The sequence below is a fragment of the Plectropomus leopardus genome, chromosome 17 (assembly GCF_008729295.1).
Source record: "Plectropomus leopardus isolate mb chromosome 17, YSFRI_Pleo_2.0, whole genome shotgun sequence".
Taxonomy (NCBI): Eukaryota; Metazoa; Chordata; class Actinopteri; order Perciformes; family Serranidae; genus Plectropomus; species Plectropomus leopardus.
In genome coordinates this window covers 26,744,170-26,768,234 of record NC_056479.1, presented here as the reverse complement: position 1 = coordinate 26,768,234, position 24,065 = coordinate 26,744,170, and the positions used below count along the sequence as shown (strand labels likewise).

The 24,065-nt window shown below is 36.8% G+C and overlaps 2 protein-coding genes and 1 long non-coding RNA gene across 3 annotated transcripts in view; 1 reads left to right on the top strand and 2 right to left on the bottom strand.

Annotated features, from left to right (window-relative positions):
- The window catches only part of LOC121957230 (meiosis inhibitor protein 1), an 81,283-nt gene extending 80,972 nt beyond the window's left edge, over positions 1-311 (bottom strand). The window contains exon 1 of the mRNA XM_042505769.1: positions 168-311. Coding sequence (XP_042361703.1) covers positions 168-311 — 144 coding nt within the window. The remainder of the gene's footprint in view (positions 1-167) is intronic.
- A 5,301-nt stretch (positions 312-5,612) lies between these two features.
- Positions 5,613-24,065, top strand: part of LOC121956304 (ankyrin repeat and fibronectin type-III domain-containing protein 1-like) — a 28,513-nt gene continuing 10,060 nt past the window's right edge. Inside the window, exons 1-9 of the mRNA XM_042504447.1 lie at positions 5,613-5,754; positions 11,149-11,329; positions 12,971-13,238; positions 13,334-13,534; positions 17,037-17,150; positions 17,509-17,606; positions 18,712-18,802; positions 20,957-21,064; positions 22,286-22,385. Coding sequence (XP_042360381.1) covers positions 11,174-11,329; positions 12,971-13,238; positions 13,334-13,534; positions 17,037-17,150; positions 17,509-17,606; positions 18,712-18,802; positions 20,957-21,064; positions 22,286-22,385 — 1,136 coding nt within the window. The 5' untranslated portion in view covers positions 5,613-5,754; positions 11,149-11,173. The remainder of the gene's footprint in view (positions 5,755-11,148; positions 11,330-12,970; positions 13,239-13,333; positions 13,535-17,036; positions 17,151-17,508; positions 17,607-18,711; positions 18,803-20,956; positions 21,065-22,285; positions 22,386-24,065) is intronic.
- On the bottom strand, positions 9,235-24,013 carry LOC121956306. The gene is made up of 3 exons (XR_006106693.1): positions 23,409-24,013; positions 16,159-16,211; positions 9,235-9,287 (listed from the first exon to the last, which is right to left on the bottom strand). It is a non-coding gene; the product is annotated as an uncharacterized LOC121956306 (long non-coding RNA).

The following is a 24,065-nucleotide window of genomic DNA, read 5'->3' as shown; positions in this document are numbered from 1 at the left end:
AGGTCTTTTCAGCTTTATTACCCTGCATGACTTTAAGTAATTAAAATACTTACATAACTTATTACATTTAACAGAGTGACCAATAATCTGTAACCCATTACATTTCAAAGGCAACCTTCCCAACACTGCACATAGGATATAAAAACAAATTATCATATATTCCTCACCGCTATATCGTCACTGTCAATCATCTCAATGACACAGGCCACACAGAGCAGCAGCCCGCCCCCCTCTTCAGGCCCCAGGCGGCCACTCCACTTTGGGTCATGCCTGAAGTGGATCTTGTCATAGACAATATTTCCACTCATCATTTTGGCTGTTCCACCTGTCGAAGCAGAAAAAGCTTACCATGACTTATCAGATCATTTTTCAAGTATAGCAGGTGAGTAAAAAAGCTAGTTCATTTAAGTCCCACCCAGACTGAATGGGGAAACCAACTCATTGCTCTCAGTTGACTTTTTATCATTGGTGGAAAGTAACTAGATACTTTTACTCAAGTATTGTACTTCAGCACAATTTTAATTTATATTTTCTGCTACTTTGTACTTCTACTTCACTCCATCTTGGAGGCAAATATTGTACTTTTACTCCACTTCAATTATTTCATATCTTAAGTTACTAGTTACTTTACAGATAAAGTTTATACAATTTTCATGGTATGATAGCCGTCTCCAAAAAATATTACAGCATCACAGTTTTCCAGAATAATCATTACAATGACCTTTAAGGAAATTATAAATAGAAGAGCTTTTTACCAAAAATAAATAAAATGAAGTTTTATTCCTATAATTGAAATTTGAGACCTTTCTTTCAGAAAGCAAGTGTAAAAGGTCCCCCTTTTGAAGAATAACTACAACATAGGTGATATTTTCAGTCCAGTTGCATTGTTTTCAATACCAGAGATAATCAAATGTACACAGTATGATAACCATCAATTTTCATACTAAAGTATACCTTAAATCTGCTATATTTCTGTAATCTTTACTTCTAACAGAGTATTTCTGCACTGTAGTATTGGTACCTTTACTTAAGTACACAGTTTAAATATTTTTCTCTCCTTCTCAGTTATGTTTGTTAGCAAACAACACAAAAACACCTAAAAGCTGCTGTTTTACAGGATGCACTGTAAAGAATCCAACACTAAGTTTTTATAAGCTTCAGAACTAAAAAAAATAGAGTTTACCAGGTCAAAAGTGGGCATTACATTGAAGATATAGCTAATATGTATAAAGCTAAGGCTATTAAATAAGTTAGTGACTAATGTGACGAGACAAACTGTAAAGGCAGAAGCTAACTAAAGTATCTTACCTCGTGATTTGATCAAATAGTGGTAAAATATCGAAGTATTTCAGCTCTGACCACTCAGTGGGGTCATAATTTCTCCAGTATAAGCCAAAAATAACCTTATCTTTTTCTCTTTGGTAGATACAGGGGCTAAAATAATCATTTAACATGCTGATATCTAATGTTTTTAGCTAGCTACAGGCACTTTGTTAGCCGTCTATTGTTTTCCTCTGCGCATGTTTTTCAGATGCGCTTGGGCTGTCTGTTGCTAGCTTAACAGCTAAGCTAGCTAGCTAAATAATAACTCCTCAAGAACAAATCTAAGTTCTACAATCAAGTTTCCTAAAAACACCTGGGTATCGATAACGCTATCACGTCAAATACATTTATTAAAGTCAACATACTAACCGTTAAATTCATAAGTCGCGTGGCACAGACAGAAGCCCTCCTGAGCTTTTTAAATGATGCAGCTTAAGCTTTTTTTACGCCTTCTTATCAAAACTTTATTAACAACTTTCCGAAATACAAAAACAAATATAATGCCAAGAATACAGGAGGTCTGCAAACATTTTAAACATTATGTTATCATAGTATGTAGTAAGTATGTAAATAGTTAAGTAAGATCAAGTAAAATATAAATTGAAAATTGTAAATAATCTCAGATGACGTAATATAAAACGAAGGCTTTTCATTTGTACTCTAATCTCCTCAAATGTATTTTTAATAATCTTTTTTATACACTGGAAATAACTTTCTTTTTAATTCATATATTTATATTGTAAGAAACTCAGTGAAAAAAAATGTATTAAATGTGAAAAACGACATAACTTTTCCAATCTGCTATTTCAGTGTCATTCTATAAGACATTTAGGGTATAATAGGGTATAATCATTTTATGCTATTACTCCTTAATTCTTAATTCCCATGCAATAACTGATTGCTAATAAAAGTTTAAAATGGGGCTTATAGATCCCATTTTTGGGAAAAAGTTTTGGATCACATAGAGAGGTGGTTGGATACAATGGTACAATGGAGGGAATCTATGTTAGAAATTGTGTCATTCGAACACATGTTGGCTAGGGTCACAATCCCAAAGAGACACAAAACCACTAAAGGTGACATTAAATTACCTTCAAGAGATACAAAAAATGACTTTGAGGAGACAAAAAGACACATTAAACAACAACCATTTTCAAACAAAACAACAAGCCTTTTGCATATCTTTGACCAGAGGCCTGTTGTCTGATATTGTCTCATAGATGTGAATATTAACTTAATGAACATCGATGTAATCGGGGCAAAGGCTGTACAAACTTGACATGAACTTATTTCATAAATCATAAACTTCTCATGGACATGCTGTATTTGCCATACTAACACATTCAGACCTTTTTGTATTGACATATACTGCGTGAGTGGCCACTTACATTCCACATTTCTTCTCAAGGGTTTGTTACTCCATTTATTCAAAAGTGCTGCCAAAAGTCTGAGTGTATAAAAAGTCTCTAAAGTCCAAGGGTAGGCTGATATCTTGCTTTTGAGCATAAGGCATACATTATCTTCAAAATGATGTATCAGCATCAATTTAACCTCCGGGGAATGTCATCGCTGAATAATACACTGTGAGTATACGGTGGGATGCATGAGTTTGTTTGCAGTATCATTTAGCAGTGAAGGCCACAATTTGGTTATCGCCATGACAACAAAAGCCTCTCGGCAACTGAGCAACTATCAGATGATAGGAGTGTGGGGGCGAGTATCAGCCACTACCAACATGTCAATTTGTAATCGCTCTCTAGTTCTCCTTAAACAGAGTTCACAGCACATCAAAATCGTGCGTGACATAGAGTGCAGCCAGTTCAGCTTCGTCTCAGTGTGAGTTTCTGTGTGACAGTGTGGATGAGTGTGCACAGGTGTGGGGTAATCAAATAGCCTCTCAGTGTGAAATGTGTGTTGCCTTTGACAAATTGGAGGCAGTGTGTTTACAAGACTGTGTGTGCAGGAAGTGGTCAAAGCCTCGTTTGGCTGCCTGAAAAGAGTAGCAGACCTTTGACAAGCAGGTGGAAAATGTTTGTTTCCAAAGTCTCCATTTGTGCTTGGACAGGAGCTAAATCCATCAGTCTCAGCGCTTTATTGGCTGCTGTGAGAGATATAAACCAACAGAGAAAGAGACAGAGAGCCTCTCTCATCGCTCAGGTTGGAGCCGAAGCGCATCTGTCAACTTTATTTGACAACTATCTCACACAGACAATTCTTCGGGGACCAATAAAGCACAGAGACAAATGGATGCAGCTTCTGTCCACGCATAAGTGGAGACTTAACATGCAAGCATTTCTCACATCATTACTTGGTCTAAGTTCCTTTTTCTCTCATTTGGCTTGATATATCTTGAACCACTTCCTGTGTATAACCCCTCCACACACGCACGCACGCACGCACGCACGCACGCACACACACACACACACACACACACACACACACACACACACACACACATAGTACTGATTCTATTCCAACACTCTTACATACAGCAGTCATCACTGGGGGCGTCGAGCAATACCCTAAATATAGCGCCATACCTTTTTCCATTCACCAACCCACACTTCTGCTTGCACTATCATTACGTTTCCAGTGACAACGACATTTACAGGTCATGCACGAGCCTCCATGTTTTTTGTAAAGGTAATAATGAAAACTGTCAATGTGATTATGGCTCTACCCTTATGGAAAGCTTGACAAACATATTGCCGGACTGTGTTGTTATATGAATATGTTTAACTGCTTAAAAACAACAGAAAGTTTGCTGTTAATACAACACTTAAACTACTTCTATTGTGTTAGAAAGACTAGATATCAATGCATTTTAGGGACAAATCATGTCTGTTAATTGTACTACAGTGATATTAAACTTATGGCCCATGGGCCAAATCTGGCCCCTGATAGTGTGCTGGGTGGCCCCCTAACCAATTTCTAATTTACAATAAAAATAAAGTGATTCACACTGAGGATTGTTATTGTCATTGTAATATATACATTAAAATACATGTCAAAATGTAAGCTGAGGATCCCCTGCATCCCCTGACAGACATCCTAGCTAAGCCCAAAATGTCCTAAAATCCTAAAAACGTCCCAAAATCCTAGAAACATGTTAAATCCTAGAAATGCCCTGATTTCCGAGAAACATCCTAAAATCCTAGAGAAATGTTAAGTTCTACAGATACCCTAAAATCCTAGAAACATCCTAAATCTGACAAATATCCCATAATCTTCAAAATTCATTCTGTTTTGGTACAGGTTAACAGTGCAATGTCAAAACTACTTTGTTACGATTACCAACAGTTGCATTTTTTTTTTTACAAACTTATGTTATCAAATAAGAATTTTTTAAAAAGCATTCATTTAAAAAAAAAAAACATTATTTTAATTTCAATTTTAATTTGTCTTTTGATTTATGTTTTTACTTTGTCTTGATCCTGCATTATGTTATTATTAATATTCTGTGTTTACTGGTTTTATGTTTCAAATTGTTCTTACTTTTATTGGTACAGGTTTTTATTTATTTAGTTATCTTCATTTCTTATTATCATCTGTCTTCTTCGTAATATATTTCACTTCGAGTCTCTTGTTTAAATATTAGAATTAGACCTTAATTTTTGTCTGGCCCCAGTTTGGCATTATTGTTTGCCTTATAGTTATATTGCCACAACAAGAACCCCTTTGCCTTGTTTGTCAAAGCACTTTGTAAACTCTGTTTTTAAATGTGCTATATAAATAAAGTTATTCAATATTATTAATAATAATAACAATAATAATAATAATTTTGTAAATATCTTATACTAGATTACGCTGCTGTTAAAATGGCATTTGATGAAGGGTGCATCATGACTTGTTAAGGACTCGAAACTTAAAACACATTGACCTGGAGCTTGAGTTGGGACTTGTAAGTCTTCTCGGGATTTGAAAATGAATGACTTCTTCCCACCTTGGAGTCTGCAAATATCATCCTGAAATCTAAACCTTAACCTTTAACCTGATAATAAATAATAATAATAATAATAATAATAATAATAATAATAATAATAATAATAATAATAATAATAATATTCGTATTCTTCTTGTTATTATTGTTATTGTTGTTGTTGTTATTGATAACACTTATTTCTAGTTATTTTCTTTTCAGTTACTGAGAATTTAGAAGAGATTTTACATTAGATTTTAAAAGAGGAAGAGGGCGGAACAAGGCAGACCTGTGTGTATGTGCGCGCGCATGTGTGGGTGTGTATGCGTGTGTGTGTGAGTGGGAGAGGCGGCAGACGCTCACTCGGGTGTAACGTTCAGGTGCGCTTCACCCTCAGAGGTGGAAACTCCTGTGGTCGGTACGATGGATTATATTTGACTATTTAAAACATGCTGAAGCTCCGGTGCAGCGTTGGAGAAAAGGCCGATTAAAGTGAAAGTTAAAATTTAACGGTAAGAAATTCAAACTCTTAACGGATATCACTTCATGTTCATACCGGGCGCAGTTTTCTTTAACTTGTCCAAATGCACAGACCTCAGTGCTTCACTTTGTTAACTATGGGCATGTAATAGCTTACTTATAGTACTTTTCTGGTGGTGTTTGTCTACGGATTTGCACAAAGTTTTGCAGCGACAGTATCAGGGGAGACTGGGGTTGGTTGGCAGACTTTCCACTCTTTGCCTCACTTCTTTGTCATTATTTATGTTAGAACGAAAAGTTAGGGTCTCAGACATAAATAAATACGTTTTAATGTACACAGATATTCTTAAAATTGGGTGATATGTGATTAAAGTCAAGTTGTGCAAAACGCCACATCAGATGGTTGTTTGGCACAGTGTCAAAATGCTATGGGAACATTTGGAGCAGCACTTTTCCAGTATCTAATCCTGTTTTATGATACATTTAGTCCATTTAAACTCTCTGTACTATAAAACTGAAATCTCACCCTCACCAAAAAAGTTTCACGTTTTAACAATTCAGAGCCTGTGTTTATTATTTATTTATTTGCAGTTATTAGATAGTTTTTATTTAAGGTTCGGTTTTTATAATCTCATCTTTTTATTGGTATTTATGACATATTTAACACTTGATTTAGCACTGCAGCACTTTAATTGTTTAACTTTTTGTATTTTATCTTTTTATCACTTTGTCATGTTTTTATTCTGTATGTTGTCTGTGGTGTCTAAAAACTGTGTCGAATGGATGCCTTTCACCCTATACTAAAGGAAGGTTTTTATGAGACATTTTTGTTTCTGTGATCTTCAACAGACCAGAAAACAGTTGTGCAAGCCAACCCTAGTCTCCCTGATCTGACATTTGTTTGATAGGGGTACAATAGGTTTACAGTGTTGGGGAAGCTACTTTGAAAACTTTTGGAGCTACTTAATACTGGAAAAAGTTGCATAACAAAAAGGCTTCCCGAGGGAGACATCAGGTTATTAAAGCTGCTAAGAGAAAGAAATCGTAACTACTTTGTAAAAAAATTATCATATTGACAATAAACAAGTGATATGAAATTATAACACAACATAAAAAAAAGTCACGTCATCAACAGCTTTTCAACGTCTTTTGTTGGCAGAGACAAAATTTAAAGTCCATGAGGTTACATCTCTAGGAGTTTATTAAGTCATGACGCTGTGTAAATACCAAAGAAGCACAAAAATAGCCCCGTTCATAATGATGGACTTCCTGTTGGGTTTTGGGTATGTCTCCAAGAGACTTTTATTTTGGTTTGATACAGTATTATAACAATATATAAAAAAGGCCCATTGCCAGCAAAAAAAAATAACCTTATTTGAGTTTATTGCAAAAAGTACCCACTAGTTTGCGTCATACATGAACCAAAAACAAAAAATATTGCACTATTAGGGTTGGAAAATAACTTTTTGGTCACCTACAACTGTGGCTGGTGGATTTCAAAATCCACCAGTCTTTCTATTGATTGTTTTTTGGCTCTTGAGTGAAGCAAAATTTTTAGCCACTTGCACGTCTGACCCTGCCACTGTTTTTGAGAAAATGCAAGGAATGTTAGGTTTGGTTTTGTATTTATACAATGTCCATCAGTCAGACACCTGTCTTCAAGAAACTAGAGTCCAGGTGGGGGTACTGCACCAAGCAGGATTACTCAGCTAGCCAGGTAACTTCTAAAGTAACATGCAACAACTTATCTGAGCATGTCAGTGAATTGCAATAATCAAAATTTGATAAAGTGTGGTCAAAAGGGAGTTCAAATACTGTTGAAAAGCAATGACATGACTTTTTTAAAAACATAATAATTTCTTTACTTTTAAGTCCTAAAATTGCAATATGGGATAAGGGATTGCAATATGAAAATATGTCTTATATGAGGAACAATTTTTTTGACAAGTTCATTATTAACATGGCATGGTTAACAATTTGAAACCTCAACAAATTGGCTCAATTTCTTCTGAAAACATGGGAAGAAGTTACATGTGAGTTACAAGAAATGTCAATCTATCCATATATATATATATATATATATATATATATATATATATATATATATATATATATATATATACACACACAAAAAAGAGGAAAATTAAAAATAAAAAAATAAGATATTAAATATATTTTTAAAAACTGATAGACTAATAATAACAATAATAATAAAAATAATAATAATAGGGTTTTGTGGGTATTTTTTTCCATATTTTTTATTATATTAACTTCTTATAATTTCTCTTCCTCTCTTTCTTTTCAAAAATGGATTCATTTATTTTTGTCACCTTTTCCTGATTTCTTGCAATTTTTGGAACATTTCTTTCCAAGTTGTCGTTGCCTTTTGGAAAGAAGGCAACTTAATTTGCTTCGGTTTCAAAGGTTTAAATGCATGTGAAAGTCATCTGAACAAAAGCAAACTGATCAATCTAGGTTTCAAGGGCTTAACAGTTATTGCATACTGTTCTTTTGTTGCTCCTTTAACTATGATGATCTGTAAATTGCCTTTTATGTTGACCTCCTGTTGCCTGTTGCAATGTCTGTGTGTCCTTAAATAAGCTAGTAGACACATTACTGCAGTGTACAAAATGCGTTTTTGGAGGCAAAGTAGGATACTGTCTGATAACCTTTAAACGTAACATCCTTCGTGGTTTATTTGCACAAATTAATGTACTGCATCACTTTCTGTGGGACAAGAAATATTAGTCATCAGATGTTTCCATGCACATCTGAACCTGTGAGCCACAGCATTTAGCAGAATGACAAAACAGAAAGTCTATTTGCAAACATGCAACAGCACACGTAAGTCTCTGCATATGGGCCACAGTACCGAGATAAAAAACCCCAACATAGCCACAACCTTCGACACTGACATGCAACAAAACCACAATGAATCTATTGTATATGTCTGCTCATGGCTTCTTTTAACAAGCTCACATATCCCCTCAGCTGCAATATCAGCACAGTTTGCAAACATGTTTTTCTTCTCCTCCTCCCAGGTGTTTTGCCTCGTCTTATCTTTGCGCTGCCTAAAAAAAGACAAAGCTTATCTCCTCGCTCAACTGTTCCATCAGCACTTTCCACGGCTGATGTAAGACATAATAAACAAACAAGGGAAAACTGCACCAATAACAATGGCTGGTATATATTACACAACAGGCCCGCATCCCCACATACATATATAAGCTACTGTGCAGGCGAGTTAGACAGTGAGGTAGCATAGCATTGTGTCATGTGGCGTCGTTGTGGCGAGAGCCCTCATATTCTGTCCTCAGCTAGCACCAGCCAAGGGAGTATTCACTTTCACGCAAGGACAGTGGACTTGACTTGATGGAGATTCAACTCCAAAAAAACACTGAAATTTGAGGCTTTCTGTGAGATGGGAAAGTGGTGCTGAGAGAGAGAGATGACAGAGAGGATAGAGTCTGAGTATCCCCTGCTTTACCAAAGATGCTCTTCAGATCTGAATGCTCGGGGCATGACGTAAACCGAGGCGACGTTAAAATCAGTCCGAACTGTAGGGCTGTGAAAAGAGAGTGGAGAGAGAGAGGGAATGAGAAGAAAGACAGTGACAAATGAAAGACTTGCTGACTGAAGAGAGACCATGCCAGACTGTATTTTGCTCCAAGTGTTGAAAAAGAAAACATGACTGCGAGACAGATTTTCGGGCTCAAAAGTGACTGATAGTGATGATGAAAAGGCGATGGAATTGATAATGAACCATCATTACTGTAGTGGCGATGATGGATTTTCTATCGCCAAGCTGATGATATGAGGAGATTCGCATTTATTATGGGGAAAGAATTTTGGCTCTTCTGCATGAGACTGCTTTTCTTTAGTTAATTAGATTGATGGGTCGGTCGCTTTGTGTGCCGCGAGACTCCATTCAGAGCGAATAAAACCTGCGTCACATAATAGCGAGTAAAAAGAAGAACAAAAAGGGAGAATAGTAAGAGGCACAAAAATAAATGCTTCAAGGCATTTTTCATCTACTGTGTACAGGCATTGTAACTTTTATCCATTTATCCACCCACACAACAGCACTACTCAGCACAGCCTATACTCACCCGTCAAGTCGGCACAAAATTGCCTTTACTGTAGAAGAATCTGTGTGAGCCTGGCTGTATTTTCTGTTGTTTTTTGTTATTTATTTCTCACTTCATTCTGCTCCATACACTCCTCCAGGTTTCTAATGACTTGCACCTTTTCTCACACTCTCCTCATTCTCCACAAAGTTGTAATTTTATGCCTTTGTGCTTGCAATAGTTAGGGTTGTTTGTCCATACTTCCATACGATTCTCCTGATTGCAATATCTCAAGAGCGGTTTTAGGGAATTTGTTAGAATATGACTCTTAACATTCACTTAGTCTTGTGGATGAACTGATCAGAATGAGGTGATGAAAGGTCAGAGTCACTGTGACCTTGCGTCCGTCTTATTCTCGTGAAGGCAATATCTGAAGATAGTTTCCTCAAATTTGGCACAAACGTCCACTTGGACTCAATAATGAACTCACTTGAATTTGGTAGTCTTAGGTCAAAGTCACAGTGACCTCGTCTGTCTCATTCTTATGAATGCAATATCTTAAGAACACCTCATGGGATTTTTTTTCAAATTTAGCACAAACGTCAAGTTAAACAAAGTGATAAAATTATAAGATTTCTGTCGTATAAGGTCAAGGTCACTGTTAACTTGCATTCATGTTGTGATCATGATATCTCAAGAACACTGCCAGGTATTTTTTTTTTCTAATTTGGCACAAAATTTCACTTGGACTCAAGGGTGAACTTGATCAGATTTTGGTAGTCGTAGGTCAAAGGTCAAGGTCACCATGAACTTGCATCCATCTCATTCTTTTGAACATGATATCTCAAGAAGGCCTTAAATAAGTTTCCTCAAATTTGACACAAACGCTCACTTGGGCTCAATGATGAACTGATTAGAATTTGATAGTCAAAGGTCAAGGTCACTGTGACTCATAACGCAAGAACTCATTTGCTAAAAATTCACACAAATGTCTAATAGTATATAATGATGATGTGATAACATTTATTTCCAAGTGGTTAAAGGTCAACTGTGACATCATAAAGATACACATGACTCATGACCATGACTCAGCAGAAACAGGAGGGGAGACATTTGGTCAGATACTAAAGCTAGGTATTCATGTTTTCACAGACAAGGATGTAAACTGTAAGTGTAACCTGACTGGTGCATGGAGGCATACAACTACATGGCAGTAATTCTAGTTTCTATTTTAAATGCTACTTTTCCCATTACGTCTTCCCTTTCTGTGTCTCTCAGGTTGGGGGATCCTTATTTTTTTGTACCTGGACTAACCAAAATCCCTCACACAACTTCTTCGACTTTCTTCATTCTCTCCAGCTATCTCCTATCTCCCTCTCCTGTCATGTCCATGAGGAACCCACCCCAGCGCCGGCGCTCTCTGGGTCCTGTCTCACCCAAACGCATCTATAGAAACCTGTCCGTCAGACTGAGGGGTGGAGAGTCATCGGTTGCCACGGAAACAGACACACCTAAACACCTCAGCAAGTCTGCAGATGCTGTAAGTTATTTGGGTGTTATTTTTAGGGCATTTTGGATGAAATGTTTTCCTGTCCTCTGCCAGGGTTTCCTTTTAATGCTTACTCACTGGCAATAGTGCCCCAGGGATAAGGTTTTTCTGGAGGCCAACACGAAAACTAACGTCTCTCTGGTTTTCTGGTTGAAAAGCCCTCAGGATTTAACCATTGGATTTTGGATCATTGCAGAAAATAAGCTCTGTGGTAATCAAATGTTTATATTATTTACACGTTAAAAACACCACTTTTGGGATTGTCATAGTCATAGTTCAAAACATGAAAGTAATTGAAACCTGATTGAAATAAGTTTTCTAGTGCTGCGCTCAGACACCGTTCACAAGCTATTTGACATTTTGAAACCTGAGAAAATTGGTTTTGCAAACATGGGGAAAGAGGCAATGACCAATTGGGCAAGAAATGTCTGACTAATTTCCAGAAATTAGTAAAAGGTGACAATATAATTACCTAAAAATGAACTCTAAAAAAGAGGGGAGGATTATTACAAAATTATCCAAAAATATTTACAGAAAAATATATTTATAATCATGATAATTTCATCAAAAAAATCAGTCACAGAAAAAAATAAATAAACATATATATATATATATATAGTTTTTTTTCATATTCAGCACCTTTTGGGTGTTTTTTTTGTTTTTGACCTTTTTCCCATTTATTTTCAGGTAATTTTTCTGTAACTTTTGTTTGTTTTTTTCACTATTTTTTTTTTTTTAACATTTTTTCCTGCCATGTCTTGTTAAGTTGCTCATTACCTTCTCTTCATGCTTTAAAAATAAATCAAACCAATCTGGTCAGGTTTTAAAGGTTTAGGATAATGTAGACCCTATTACAAACTTAAAGATTTTAGGACTCATTCCTGAAGTTCTCCAAAGCTGTGGACGGAGGCCTTATTTTTTGGGGCTGTCTGTCAATCCCATTCTATGAATGCTATATCTCAGGACATCTTGAGGGAATTTCTTCAAATTTGGCACAAATGTCCACTGGAATAAAAGATGAACTGATTAGAATTTGGTTGGTCATAGGTCACTGTGACTTCACGAAATATGTTTTTGGGCGTAAGCCAAGAATTCATATGCCAATTATGACAGAATTTCACATAAATGTCCAACAGGATAAAATGAAACACATTTTATACATAAGGTGAAAGGTCAGTGTCACTGTGGCATTATAATGCACTTTTCTGACAATTTTTCAGCATCTTGCAGCAACATCCATATTTAAAGCATTGTGAATTATCTTGGCTACATATGAGTACATATAGAAAGTCATGGAGGTTAACTGTGACTGCACCTTGACTGGTTTGTGGAGGCGTTGTGATATTTTTTTTTTCTTTTTCAAATTATGAGACCTTATTATGATATTACATGCAAACTCCGTGTCACTATGAATTCATTATCCCAGGCGAGACTGCTGCCCTGATTTATGATTTGATTTATGTGTCTCTGAATTACTGTCTCGTCTACTGCCTCTTTCCTTGCCCAGCAACTCCCTTCCCTCTACCTCATAAAATAAATCTCTCTTATGAGCATGAACTCTCATCTTATGTCTTTCATGCTCGCCCAGTCATCCCTTATTTGCTCTTCGCCCTCTCCTCTGCTCCCCGTTAGTACAAGACCCTGTGGGAGGCGGTGGAAAATGAGGACACTCTGGCCGTGCAGAGCCTGCTGTCCAGAGACCACACCAACTGTGGAGGAGGAGGGGGCAGCATGTGGGAGAGAGGGGAGAAGAAGGAGAAGGACTGGGAGAAAGAGAGGGAGAGGGGGGTGAACAGGGTGAGCGAGCAGGGCCTGGTCCCCCTGGACGTGGCTGCTCTTACCCACAATTCCCCTCTACTCAATGTCTTGATGAAGGCCGGGGCCAGACATAACCCTGTTTGTAAGTCTGATGTTTTGAAACACAAAAACTCCTCTTGGACGTGCCAGGGTTTGATTCGCAAATTATATTGACAATCTGTCCTGTTTCTTTTTTAGTGTGCCGACCGGCAGAGTGGGCGCTGAAGCTGGATGCTTTGGTGGCACTGGCTGGGAAACGGGTGGAGGAGAGGAAGAAGGAGTTAATGAGGAAGGCAGGGGCCGGGCCTCAAGCGCAGGCTGATGTCCAGAGACATGTCCGTCTCTGGAGCCTCAGGCTGCAACTGTACTGCCGGATGAGACAGAACTTCCTACAGACAGGTCAGTGGTCTCGGGTCAGCTTGTGGCATTTTCTCAAAGTACAGCTCCAGACATGAACTAGGACACAGGCGTGTTTCTTTTGAATCCTTTCTCGCTGGAAATACTGGTATTCTTGCATTTTTATGCCCTGTGCTTAATGATGAACTGATTCGATTTTGGTGGTCACAGGTCACAGGTCACAGGTTAAGGTCACTATGACCATGTCTGTCTCATTCTTGTAAACATGATATCTCCAGAACACTTTGGGGATTTTTGTCCCCAAATTTTGCACAAATGCTCACTTCGACTCAAGAAGTCCAGTGGAGCTGTTTTATTTTGGTGGCCAAATTTCAAAGATTGAGGTCAGTATGACCTTGTCTGTTTCATTCTTGCAAAAACAATATCTCAAGAACGTGTGAGGTCGTTTTTTTAAATTTGGCACAAAGGTTCCCCCCGATATGATTATGGTGGCCAAAGGTCAAGGGCCCGTGATCTTGCATCTGTCTCATTCTAGCAAAAGGGATATCTCAAGAAATCCTTGAGGGAATTTCATTAAATTTGGCTCTAGGGTCCACTCTGAGTCAAGGATTAATTGAATAAATTTTGATGGACAAAGGTCAAGGTCACTGTGGCCACATTCATAGCATTCTCATGTATGTAATATCTCAAGAACAGCCAGGGGGAATTTTTGTGAACACAATATTTCAAGGACACCTTGAAAGAATTTCTTCATATTTGGCACAAACATCAATTTGAATTTAAGGATGACCTGATTAGATTTTGGTGGTCAAAGGTCACTGCGACCCCTCGTCCATTGCATTCTTGTGAACATGATTATCTCAAGAACACTTTGAGGGAATTCCTTCAAATTTGGCACAAATGTTAACTTGGATTCCACAATAGATTAGATTAGATTAGATTCGAATTTGGTGCTCAAAGGTCAAAGTTTCTGTGACTTTGCATCCATCCCATTCTCATGAATCTAATATCTCAAGAATAGATGTGCGAAGAATCCATGTTATCACAGAAAAGATGTAAATTGTAACTACAACGTGACGGGTTTGCGAGGTACACAACAGTGAGGCAGTAATTCTAGCTTTCTGTCCTTTTCAAACTCAATCTCGACAAGGTACTTTTTTCCCCAACTCCTCTTCAAACCCCCTCATCACTGCTGACAAGACTACAGCGATCAGGTATTCCCAGGCCAACCTCTTGCTTAAGTTTTACTGATTTCCTGTCTGGACTCTTGTAACTCCTTGTTGGCCTCTTGAAAGTTTCCCTCCAACCCCTTGCAGCTCATCCAAAATTCAGCAGACTGCTTCGTCATCAACCTTTACAAATCCTCCCGTGCCCTACACTCCCTCCTCTGACTGCCAGTGGCTGCTTGTATCAAATGCAAAACCTTGGTGCAGCCTGGAAATCCCAAACCATTAATGCTCTGGTGCAACCTGTGTTTTCCTTTAAGCTTTTCTTTCCCTGTGCCAGATCTTCTGAAGTCCTTTTCCTCCTAGCTCTCTGTTGGTTTAAACTCTAACTTTTTTTGAATTATGTGATGATTTCCCCACTGTCCCTACTCAAACTGCTCTGTATAAATGTGTCTCCTTAGCTCTCATTTAATTTCTCTTTCAAGCACTTCCAGTTCTCTCCCCTGTCTGTTTTATGATCACAGCGTTATTTTAAGGGCAATAAGGCAGCGGCTTTTATTCTTGGTGCAGTGAAATTAAGCGCTCTCTTGTTACGATTCTCGCTGGGTGAGAGTGACAACTATGTAAAATGTAAATGTGTTTTTCATCTGAGGCTTATGACTTCCTCTATTGACTCTGGGTCATGGCTGAGGTCACAGTTACATTTGTTCACACTACAGAAATTCATATTTAAGGCTTTAACACCTCAGAAAACTGCTTTGATTAAAAAAAATGTAAAAAAAAAAAAAAAAACAACAGAAAACAGAAAAAAAGAAAAAGAAAAAAAATGAACTGAAAAAAAATCAGAAGAAGTTAAAAGTTTGACCTTAAGAATCTGCCTATATACATATTGTTTTCTCTTTTCTGTAATATATTTTAAATAAACACAGTTATAAATTGCCTCTTTGTACTGATTTTTGCAGAAAATGTTTTTTCCTGTGTTTTTAAACACATCAAACCAATTTTCTCACGTATCAGGAGGTTTAAATGCTTGTGAGAGGCTTTTGAATGCAGCACTTTTAAAAAAAAAAACACAATGCCGATCCAGATGTTAAAGGGTTAACTGTGCTGGCTCTGAGCTTTTGGTTTTAATAGTGATATTGTTATAGCATGCTGATTCCCATAAGAAAAACTGTTCACTGAGTCTGTTCACAGGCAAGCAGTTCAGAGTGCAGGATCATCTCCATACAGAGCTGGTTGAGATTCAGTGTCTTGGGGCAAAGCAGACCTCCGAGGGGAAAACCACTAAATTTTACGAGCAGCTCTGGTCAGTTGGGCTGAGGGCCAGGATAACGAGAATCTAGTCCAAGTTCAAAAATAAATTATTTATCTGTGGTTGTCCATCGAGAGTTGGCATAGCACAATTTAGCACTTTTGCAGGGCAATATTACCACCTTAGCTGCATAAATGAAAGTATGAGGTGTCAAATGTGTGTGAGAGTGACGTGCCTCAGTAGCTTACCGTGGGGAGAGTGTAACATATAGGGTGTGAGTCTGGCCCGGACCCTTTCAACACTATAAAATAAAGCAAAAATGCCAAAAAATTATTATTATGTAGTGTATAATAATAACTTAATTTATATCGCACCTTTAAAAACAGTTCAGAGTTTACAAAGAGCTTTGACAAAGCAGGAACAAAAAAGGTTTCTTGCAGCAGCAACCTAACTGTAAGAGTCAAACCATGATGCCGAACTAAAGCCAGACAAAATTTAAAGTAGAATTAAACAAGGGAAACAATTAAAAAACACCAACCCGTACCAATAAGAGTAAATACAATTAATGGGGCAAACTGGCAGCAGTCTAACAGCATCAAAAATTACATTTATTCATCAAAGAAAGTTGATTTTATGAAATTCATTTAATCCACAGAGGATATTTTTTGGTCATTATTCAAATTAAAAGTCCAAAAAGAAAATTAAAATAGATAAAATTAAAAAGATTATTAATTGACCACGTTACTAGGAATATTAAGCTACAATTTAAAAAAATAATAAAAGGCGAAAAATAAAAATAATAATGATTCAAATTAAAACTATTATCTTTTTAATCATATCTTTTAATTTTCTTTTTGGACTTTTAATATAAATTATCACCAGAATTATCCTCCATATTAATCTGGTGAATCACTTTATTCAAACTGAGGATTTTGTACAAGGATCTTAAAATGTTCCCACAAAGAATTACAACAGATAACTGGAGCTGGAATTATATTATATATAATTATAATTATATATAATATTCATTCATTATTCTCTTGTTGTAGTTGTATTTTTCTGTTCATTTATTTCAGAGCTAAGTAGTGCTAATTTGAATATTATTCTGTCTAATTGTTTTACCCAGAGCTCCCTGGACCTCCCAGTCATGTGTCCATACTGGTGACCAGCACATCCTCTTTGTTTATAGCAATCAAAGAGCCAGAAGGCGACAACATGGGGCTCATCACACGCTACAGAGGTAACAAGACTTCAATATGCCATAGATGGAAGGATGGATGGGGGCAAATTAATAATTTAGTAGGAAAACAAGAGGGGAGATATTATAGCTAAATAAAAGAATAATAGAATCTAGCACTCACACATCTTTTAGACTGACAGGTATAAATGCTTCACATTTATGGATGCGGTTTGGCGTCTCTAGTTTTGCTACTGAGTTTTACAGCCGCATAAATGTCGCAGTTTGCAGCCAAGGGTGGATTAAGCTCAGGTACAGCAAGTTCCTGAGACTGTAAACACTCAAATCCTTACTTCTCCCTATGGGGGCTTTGAGCAAAGCCAGAGAATAATCTGTCAGTGAGATTGTTTTGTGTTCACAGTGGAATGGAGCACCTCAGCCAGCTTCAAACGCATCCTCGGCTCAGCGCAGGTTACGGAAACCAAGAACCCATCGTATGTCATCAAGGGACTCACAACAGTAAGTCATACAGTACCTTTAAACACCCGTGCAAGCACACACACACCTTCACACAGGCGAACACCCATATGCAGGTCCATAGATTTTAACTGCACACACATACTGCAATATGCATGAAAGCACATAAACTTTACCCTTTGAAAATGGAGCAAACTGGCTTGATTTCTTTCAAAAACATGTCAAAAAGGCGATGAGCAACTTAAAATGATATGACCAAAAACTTTGCAAGAAATTAATTTTTTCTTTAAGTTAAAAAAAAATCAACCAAAATTACCAAAAAAATAAATTAAATTAAAATCTATAAAAATAAAGTAATAGATAAAATAAAAGTAAAAGAACAAAAACAGGGAATTACCTGAAAAAATACATAAATAATTATAATTAGCTCATTAAAAAAACAAATTTTAAGTATATAATTATATATATTTTTAACACTATGTTTTTATTTAGATTTTCCATGAGGTAAATACAGCTTTTGCAATCATATATCATCATATACAATCCTATCTTAATACGGAACGAAACAGAAAATATAGAGAGAATATATATATATATATATATATATATATATCTTATATCTTGATTTCCTTTTGTTTTTTGATTAGTTTCTAATGATTCTCTATCTTTTTTAAAGCTAATTTTCAGGTCTTTTTTTACATACTTTACAGATTTTTTTTTTCTCGCAATTTTCAGGATGCCATGCCAAGTTGCTGATTGTCCCATATAGTTGAAAGAATTTAGACGAATTTGCTCGTGTTTCAGAGGTTTAAAGCTTGTGAAAGGCGTCTGAATGCAGCACATTAAAACTGATGTCGATCCTAGGTTTCACAGGGTTAATGGTTTTAGGAAATGCAATCATGCACACACATAGAATTCACACACATTAGCTCCAGACAGACACACAGACTGTATTTATTGCGCCCCAATCATCATCTTCTGTGCCGAACCACTTCCCATAAGAGAACACTTATCCCACTCAACTGCCTTACTTAACCAGATGAATTAATAATGACAGCGGTATGTGATTTCTTTGTCCCAGAGTGAACAATTTATAAGGTTAATGCATGGTGATAATTTGGGCGGTCTGGTGCTTCTCCAAATGCAGGGAGTGCATTGCTTTGTAAGAGTGAGTGCCTACAATGTGAAAGGATGGGGTCCGCCTCAGTGCTCCACTCCAGTCAGCGCTGCCCCCTCCAGTGAGTACACCGAACTGCAAACTTTGATGAATGTGGACTTTCTGCTTTGAAAGGGGCTCCATTTTTTCCCTCTCTCTTTCTCTCTCTCTCTGTCCTCGTGTAATGAAATTACTTGGCTGACATCAAGCTTGATGTGAAAAAGTGGAATCCACTCATGGCTGCTAGATTAATGAATTATTAAAACGTGGAGAATTAAAGATGTCACTGCGAGTCAATGGGCCTTGTGCCCGTGCTTTGAGTTTGAATTGGCCTCGTAATCTCTCTTGCATAGCGTCCCTTCTCCCTCGCTGCATTACTCGCTGTTACTTTCCACTTTATACTGTGCAATCACGCAAAAAATGCAGCACAATGTTTTTGAAATGGAGAATAACTGGTATGAATATTCACATAAATCCAAATATAAGTCAGAATACAATCAAAAGTAGTGATATGAGTGATATTCAGGAGCACTGGTAGAATTTAGCGGTACCTTAGTGACAGCTACCAAGTGAGGATTGCAGATTGCAACCATCTGAAATTTCACCCATGTTTCAAGCGTGCCAAACTCCTGGTTAGTATTCCTTCATTGTTCAGGAGATTATTACAGGGAGCCAACTTATCCGCATTGGTCCCCTCCTCTCCAAAACCAACGGACCAGGTGATTAAAAGAGTTAAAAATTCTGAATAAGTAGTTTCATGTTACAAGTTTGTGCTTCTTTCACGCTTCTAGGCTCATTGCAAATAGGCCACTATCCCAGCACCTGCTAATGTGTGCTCACCTTTATTCTTCAATAACTAAAGATCCAGTGATTCGATTAGTTTTTGCCAGGAGCCGAATTATCTGCAGGGGTCTCTCCTTCTTTAAACAAATGGACCAGGTGATTTAAACCACTAAAAATACTGAAACAAAGCAGTTACACATTACAAATCAGTGTTTTTTAAGATGCTTTTTGGCTCCTGCAGATGGGCTGTTAGCCCAGCACCTTATAATATTAGTTCACATTTTTTCTCTTATAACTTCAGATCCAGATGTTCAAGAGGTTTTTACCAGAAGCCGCATTATCCAAAGAGGTCTCTTCCTCCCAACAAAAAAAGGAACCTGGTGATTTAACCAGTAAAAACACTGAAAAGATCAGTTTCTCAAATAAAAAAATCTATGTTTTTCCAAAGCATCTTTTTGTGGAGTGGCTGGTTACTATAAAGACCAGCGCGAAAATGGGAACGTGCTCTGTAGAAACATGGTAGTGCAACATGGCGATGATCTATGTAGACATAAACAGCTCACTCTAAGGTGATGAAACTACAACAAATCTTGTGCTCAGGTGATTGAACACTGAAGAAAAGATATACTTATTATATTGTTTTCCATTTCTGCCATTATATACCCCTTAGGGCTAATTTATACTCCATTTACATAAGAAAATACGTCAGCTTCAAATGCTACCCTTATACTTTAATGTGTCCTTTATGTTGGCAGAAATACAGCCGATAGATTGCACTAAAAGGCTGATTTAAAAACTTTCAGACAACAACGGATGAGACGGCGATGAATGAAGTTGTAGTAATGTACAATTTAAAAACATGGCAACATGTGGACCAGAAATTAATATCACTATATTACCAATCTGTTTCGTCCGACAATTTTTAAATGTCTCTAGTGATACTGCTCTCTTTCCTCTGTATCTGTAGGCTTTTAGAAAACAATATGGAACAAATCGACGCAGAGTACAGGAAGAAGACTCCCCATCTAACAATGAGCATTAATCCTGCACACTGGACCTTTAAGTAAAGCTGCATTGAAATGGGCTCATGTTTCGAGAAGAGTCCATATGAACTCCCCCTGTTGTGGTAGAGCTCTGAGTTCACGAGTTTGTGTTCATGACTTCACATGTCGTAAAAAGAAGCTCACAAGTTCAGTTCAAATGCAGCATAATAGCATTTAACTTCACATATAACTTTAAAGGAGACATCAGCAGCTGAGAATGAATCAGCACTGAAACAAGTTGCAGCCCACAGATGGTCTCTCATGCAATTGCTCCTGCTTCCTAATCACCCAGATAGGGAAAAGCAGCGCTCAGGACTCGCCTGCAAATGAGTTCTTGATGTCTTGAATGATTTTCCCTAATTGCAAAAAAATGAAAACGATGATTTGTTTCTCTTCTCCTTCGTGCGCAGGTTGGAGAGAGTGCATCGGCGTGAAGTCACAGTTCAGGAATCACGAGGGCCTTGTGAGAAAACTGCTGGAGGACGCCAAAGAACCACATTACAGAGGATTCTGCATAGGTAACACTTGGTGATGTAACTATTGCAAGTGCAGTCACTATGAAGCAAGAATAATGGCTCCATGAAACTACATGTATTTATCACCATGGTAGCAGTGTCATTTCTGTCACGGTCAAAAGAAGAAGAAGAAGAAGAAGAAGAAGAAGAAGAAGAAAATGACCTGAAAAAGAATTAGAAAATTATCACAAAAAACTGGGGGAAAATGTCTAGAAAACTACATTTATAATGAATATGATTAATTATTATCTAATTAAAATAAATAAATATACTTAATTGAAAAAAAAACAAACATTAGGTTACAGAAAAGAAAAAGTAGGATATATATATACATTTTTTTATTTTTTTATTTTAAGTTTTTTAAAATTATTTAAATTTTCTTTAAACTCTTTTCCTTTTGCCTTTTTTCAGGTAATTGTCTTGTACCTTAAATGAATATTTGGCTTATTTTTTGGCTATGTCTTGTTAAATTCCTTGTTGCCTTCTCTCCATGTGTTTGAAAAAGATCAAACCAACTTGCTCAGGTTTCTAAGGGTTCACCTTGCTTCTTTATATCTACATACAGAGCCGGTCCTTGTCAACAGAGATCACCATGTTTCGCTGCCATGTTTCTATAGACCAGAATGGAAAATGTTTTTGTTTTGCCCACCATGATTAAAAAATAAAAAATAACAAATAGAGTTATTAATATAAAATGGCTTCAGCTTTTCAGTTTCAGCTTGTTGCCATCTGCAATCCTCACCACTAGATGCCACTAAATCCCCCAAATCTTACACACTTTTTTATTTAAAATCTTTTGCTTTTAACTCCTAGAAAAACTGTAGCTTTGGTGGGTACTTCATCATGTACTAAAAAAACAAAAACTGATACACAATCTACCCTCCTCTCTGCAAAATGCACCCTATAACAGCATGTGTTTTTATTCCAACTTGCTTTTATATTCAATCACTGTAGGTGTTCAATAGTTTTGACCTCATGTTCTGTTGCACTTGTATTAATTAAGAGATTCTGAAGCGTCAGAAAAATCAACACTGAGGACTAAATCATGAATTGTTATGACGTTGCTTCCAATTTTACACTATTTTACATCAGCTATTAACTCTTTTTAATTACAGAGGATATTGTTTCACCAGCATCACCAATTTAAATGTAATACCAATGTGTTTGTAGTGAATGTACTTAGGAAGATAACGTGATTCTCATCCTCCTCTCCCCGCTCCACAGAGAGCTCTAAGCCCCAGAGTCCCAGCAAACGTCTGTCTGTGTCCCGAGGCATCAAACAACTGTTCCAGTCCGCCACCAAGTTTGTTCGTCTCCTACAGAGGTAACGCTCCATCTGTCTTACCTGTCCCACTGTGTCTTCAGGGTGTAGGGAATAACAGATTAAATGGCATACGATTACAACAATAAACACTAACTCTTACATTGATATAGTTATTAAAAAAGAACAGCTGCTGTAGCATCAAGATTAGTGAAATCAACTGTCGAAGGTGTACAGATACTTTTTTTAAGGGTGTAACTGTATTGCTTTAACCCTTTGAAACCTGAAGACTTTTCTTGTGCTGCTTTCATATGCCTTTCACACATATTTAACCCTTTGAAATGTGAGCAAATTGGTTCGATTTCTATCAAAAACACAGGGAAAAAGGCAACTGGCAACTTGGTGAGTAATGTTCCACAAATTGCAAGATTTTTAGGAAAAAATAAAAATAAATTAAAAAGAAAGAAAAGCTCAGAAAAGATGTCTAGGGGGGAAAAAAAATAAAAAAATTATAGCCACAACTACATTTCACAATTACCATAACAACATATTTTAAATAATGTTACAGAAAATTATTAGCACTTTTTTCAGATTGTTTCCTTGTTTGTTTGTTTCTTTCTTATACTTAACTTCTCATTTTTTTTGTGCTATTTTTTTTGCCAGTTTCTTCCTTAGTTGCTCTTTGCCTTCTTCTGGTGTTTTTGGAAGAAATTAGGCCAGCTTACTTAACTTTCAAAGGGTTAAAAAAAAGTGGTTTAACAGCGTAGATTTCTTAAAGTGATAGTTTGTAGATTTTGAAGTGGGATTGTATGTGGTACTTATCCATAGTCGGGGTTTCATGCTTCTCCAAACTGGAGACAAATGACATCTACTGTATTAAATATACCGTCTATGGATAAAAGCCTCATACAGTTCCACTTCAAAACACTGAACTAAGCCTTTAAGACATGGTAGTTTAAGGGGAAAATGTTTTTGACATAATGCTACGTCTTCTAAGGTAAATAACAGGTTAAAAAAATAGATGCTCACGAAGGCAATAACATTAGACATCATCAGATTTTAAAGTGGTTGTTTTTGGTTACTCACAGTTTGATGATTCAGGGTGGTTCGGGTCGTTCAAGATTTGAATGATGTGTTGAGAGTTCTCGGATTAAGCAATGAGCTGCTTTGGCTGACTGTCACGTCAAAAAAATTTAAAAAATAAAATTAAAAAAAAAAAACATTTTCCTAAACAAACAGGCCTTTACAAAAAGTTCAAATCTGTTGATGAAAAAACTGATGTGTAGAACAGAAAATTAAGATTTAAAGCAAACACACAGCAGCTGAAGTCTGTATCTCTGGTGTTGTTTTCCACAGTCCACTAATTTCAGCACACCTGCATTCAATTAGAGGCTCCTGTGATGCCAGGTCAGGTGACGCTGTGCACTTGGGTTAGCACCAAAAACTGCCCCTGGGTGCTGCCAAAGTATTGACATTAAAGTGAGCCAAAACAAAAATAGGAAATAGGAGCTTGCCAGAAATGGCATTAACACCATTAAATAAACTGCTACAAGATTAATGTCCACTTCCATTCAAAAATGTGTTTTTCATATACTTATGTCCATAAAATGTGTGACCTCGACTATACTGTAGGGCAATCCTAATTGAGAGGACATTTTTTAAAAAAATCAATTTTCAGTCGGTGCACCTAAAATAACGTGACAATTACTTTGCATTATCATTTTTGTCAATTTTAAAATTTGC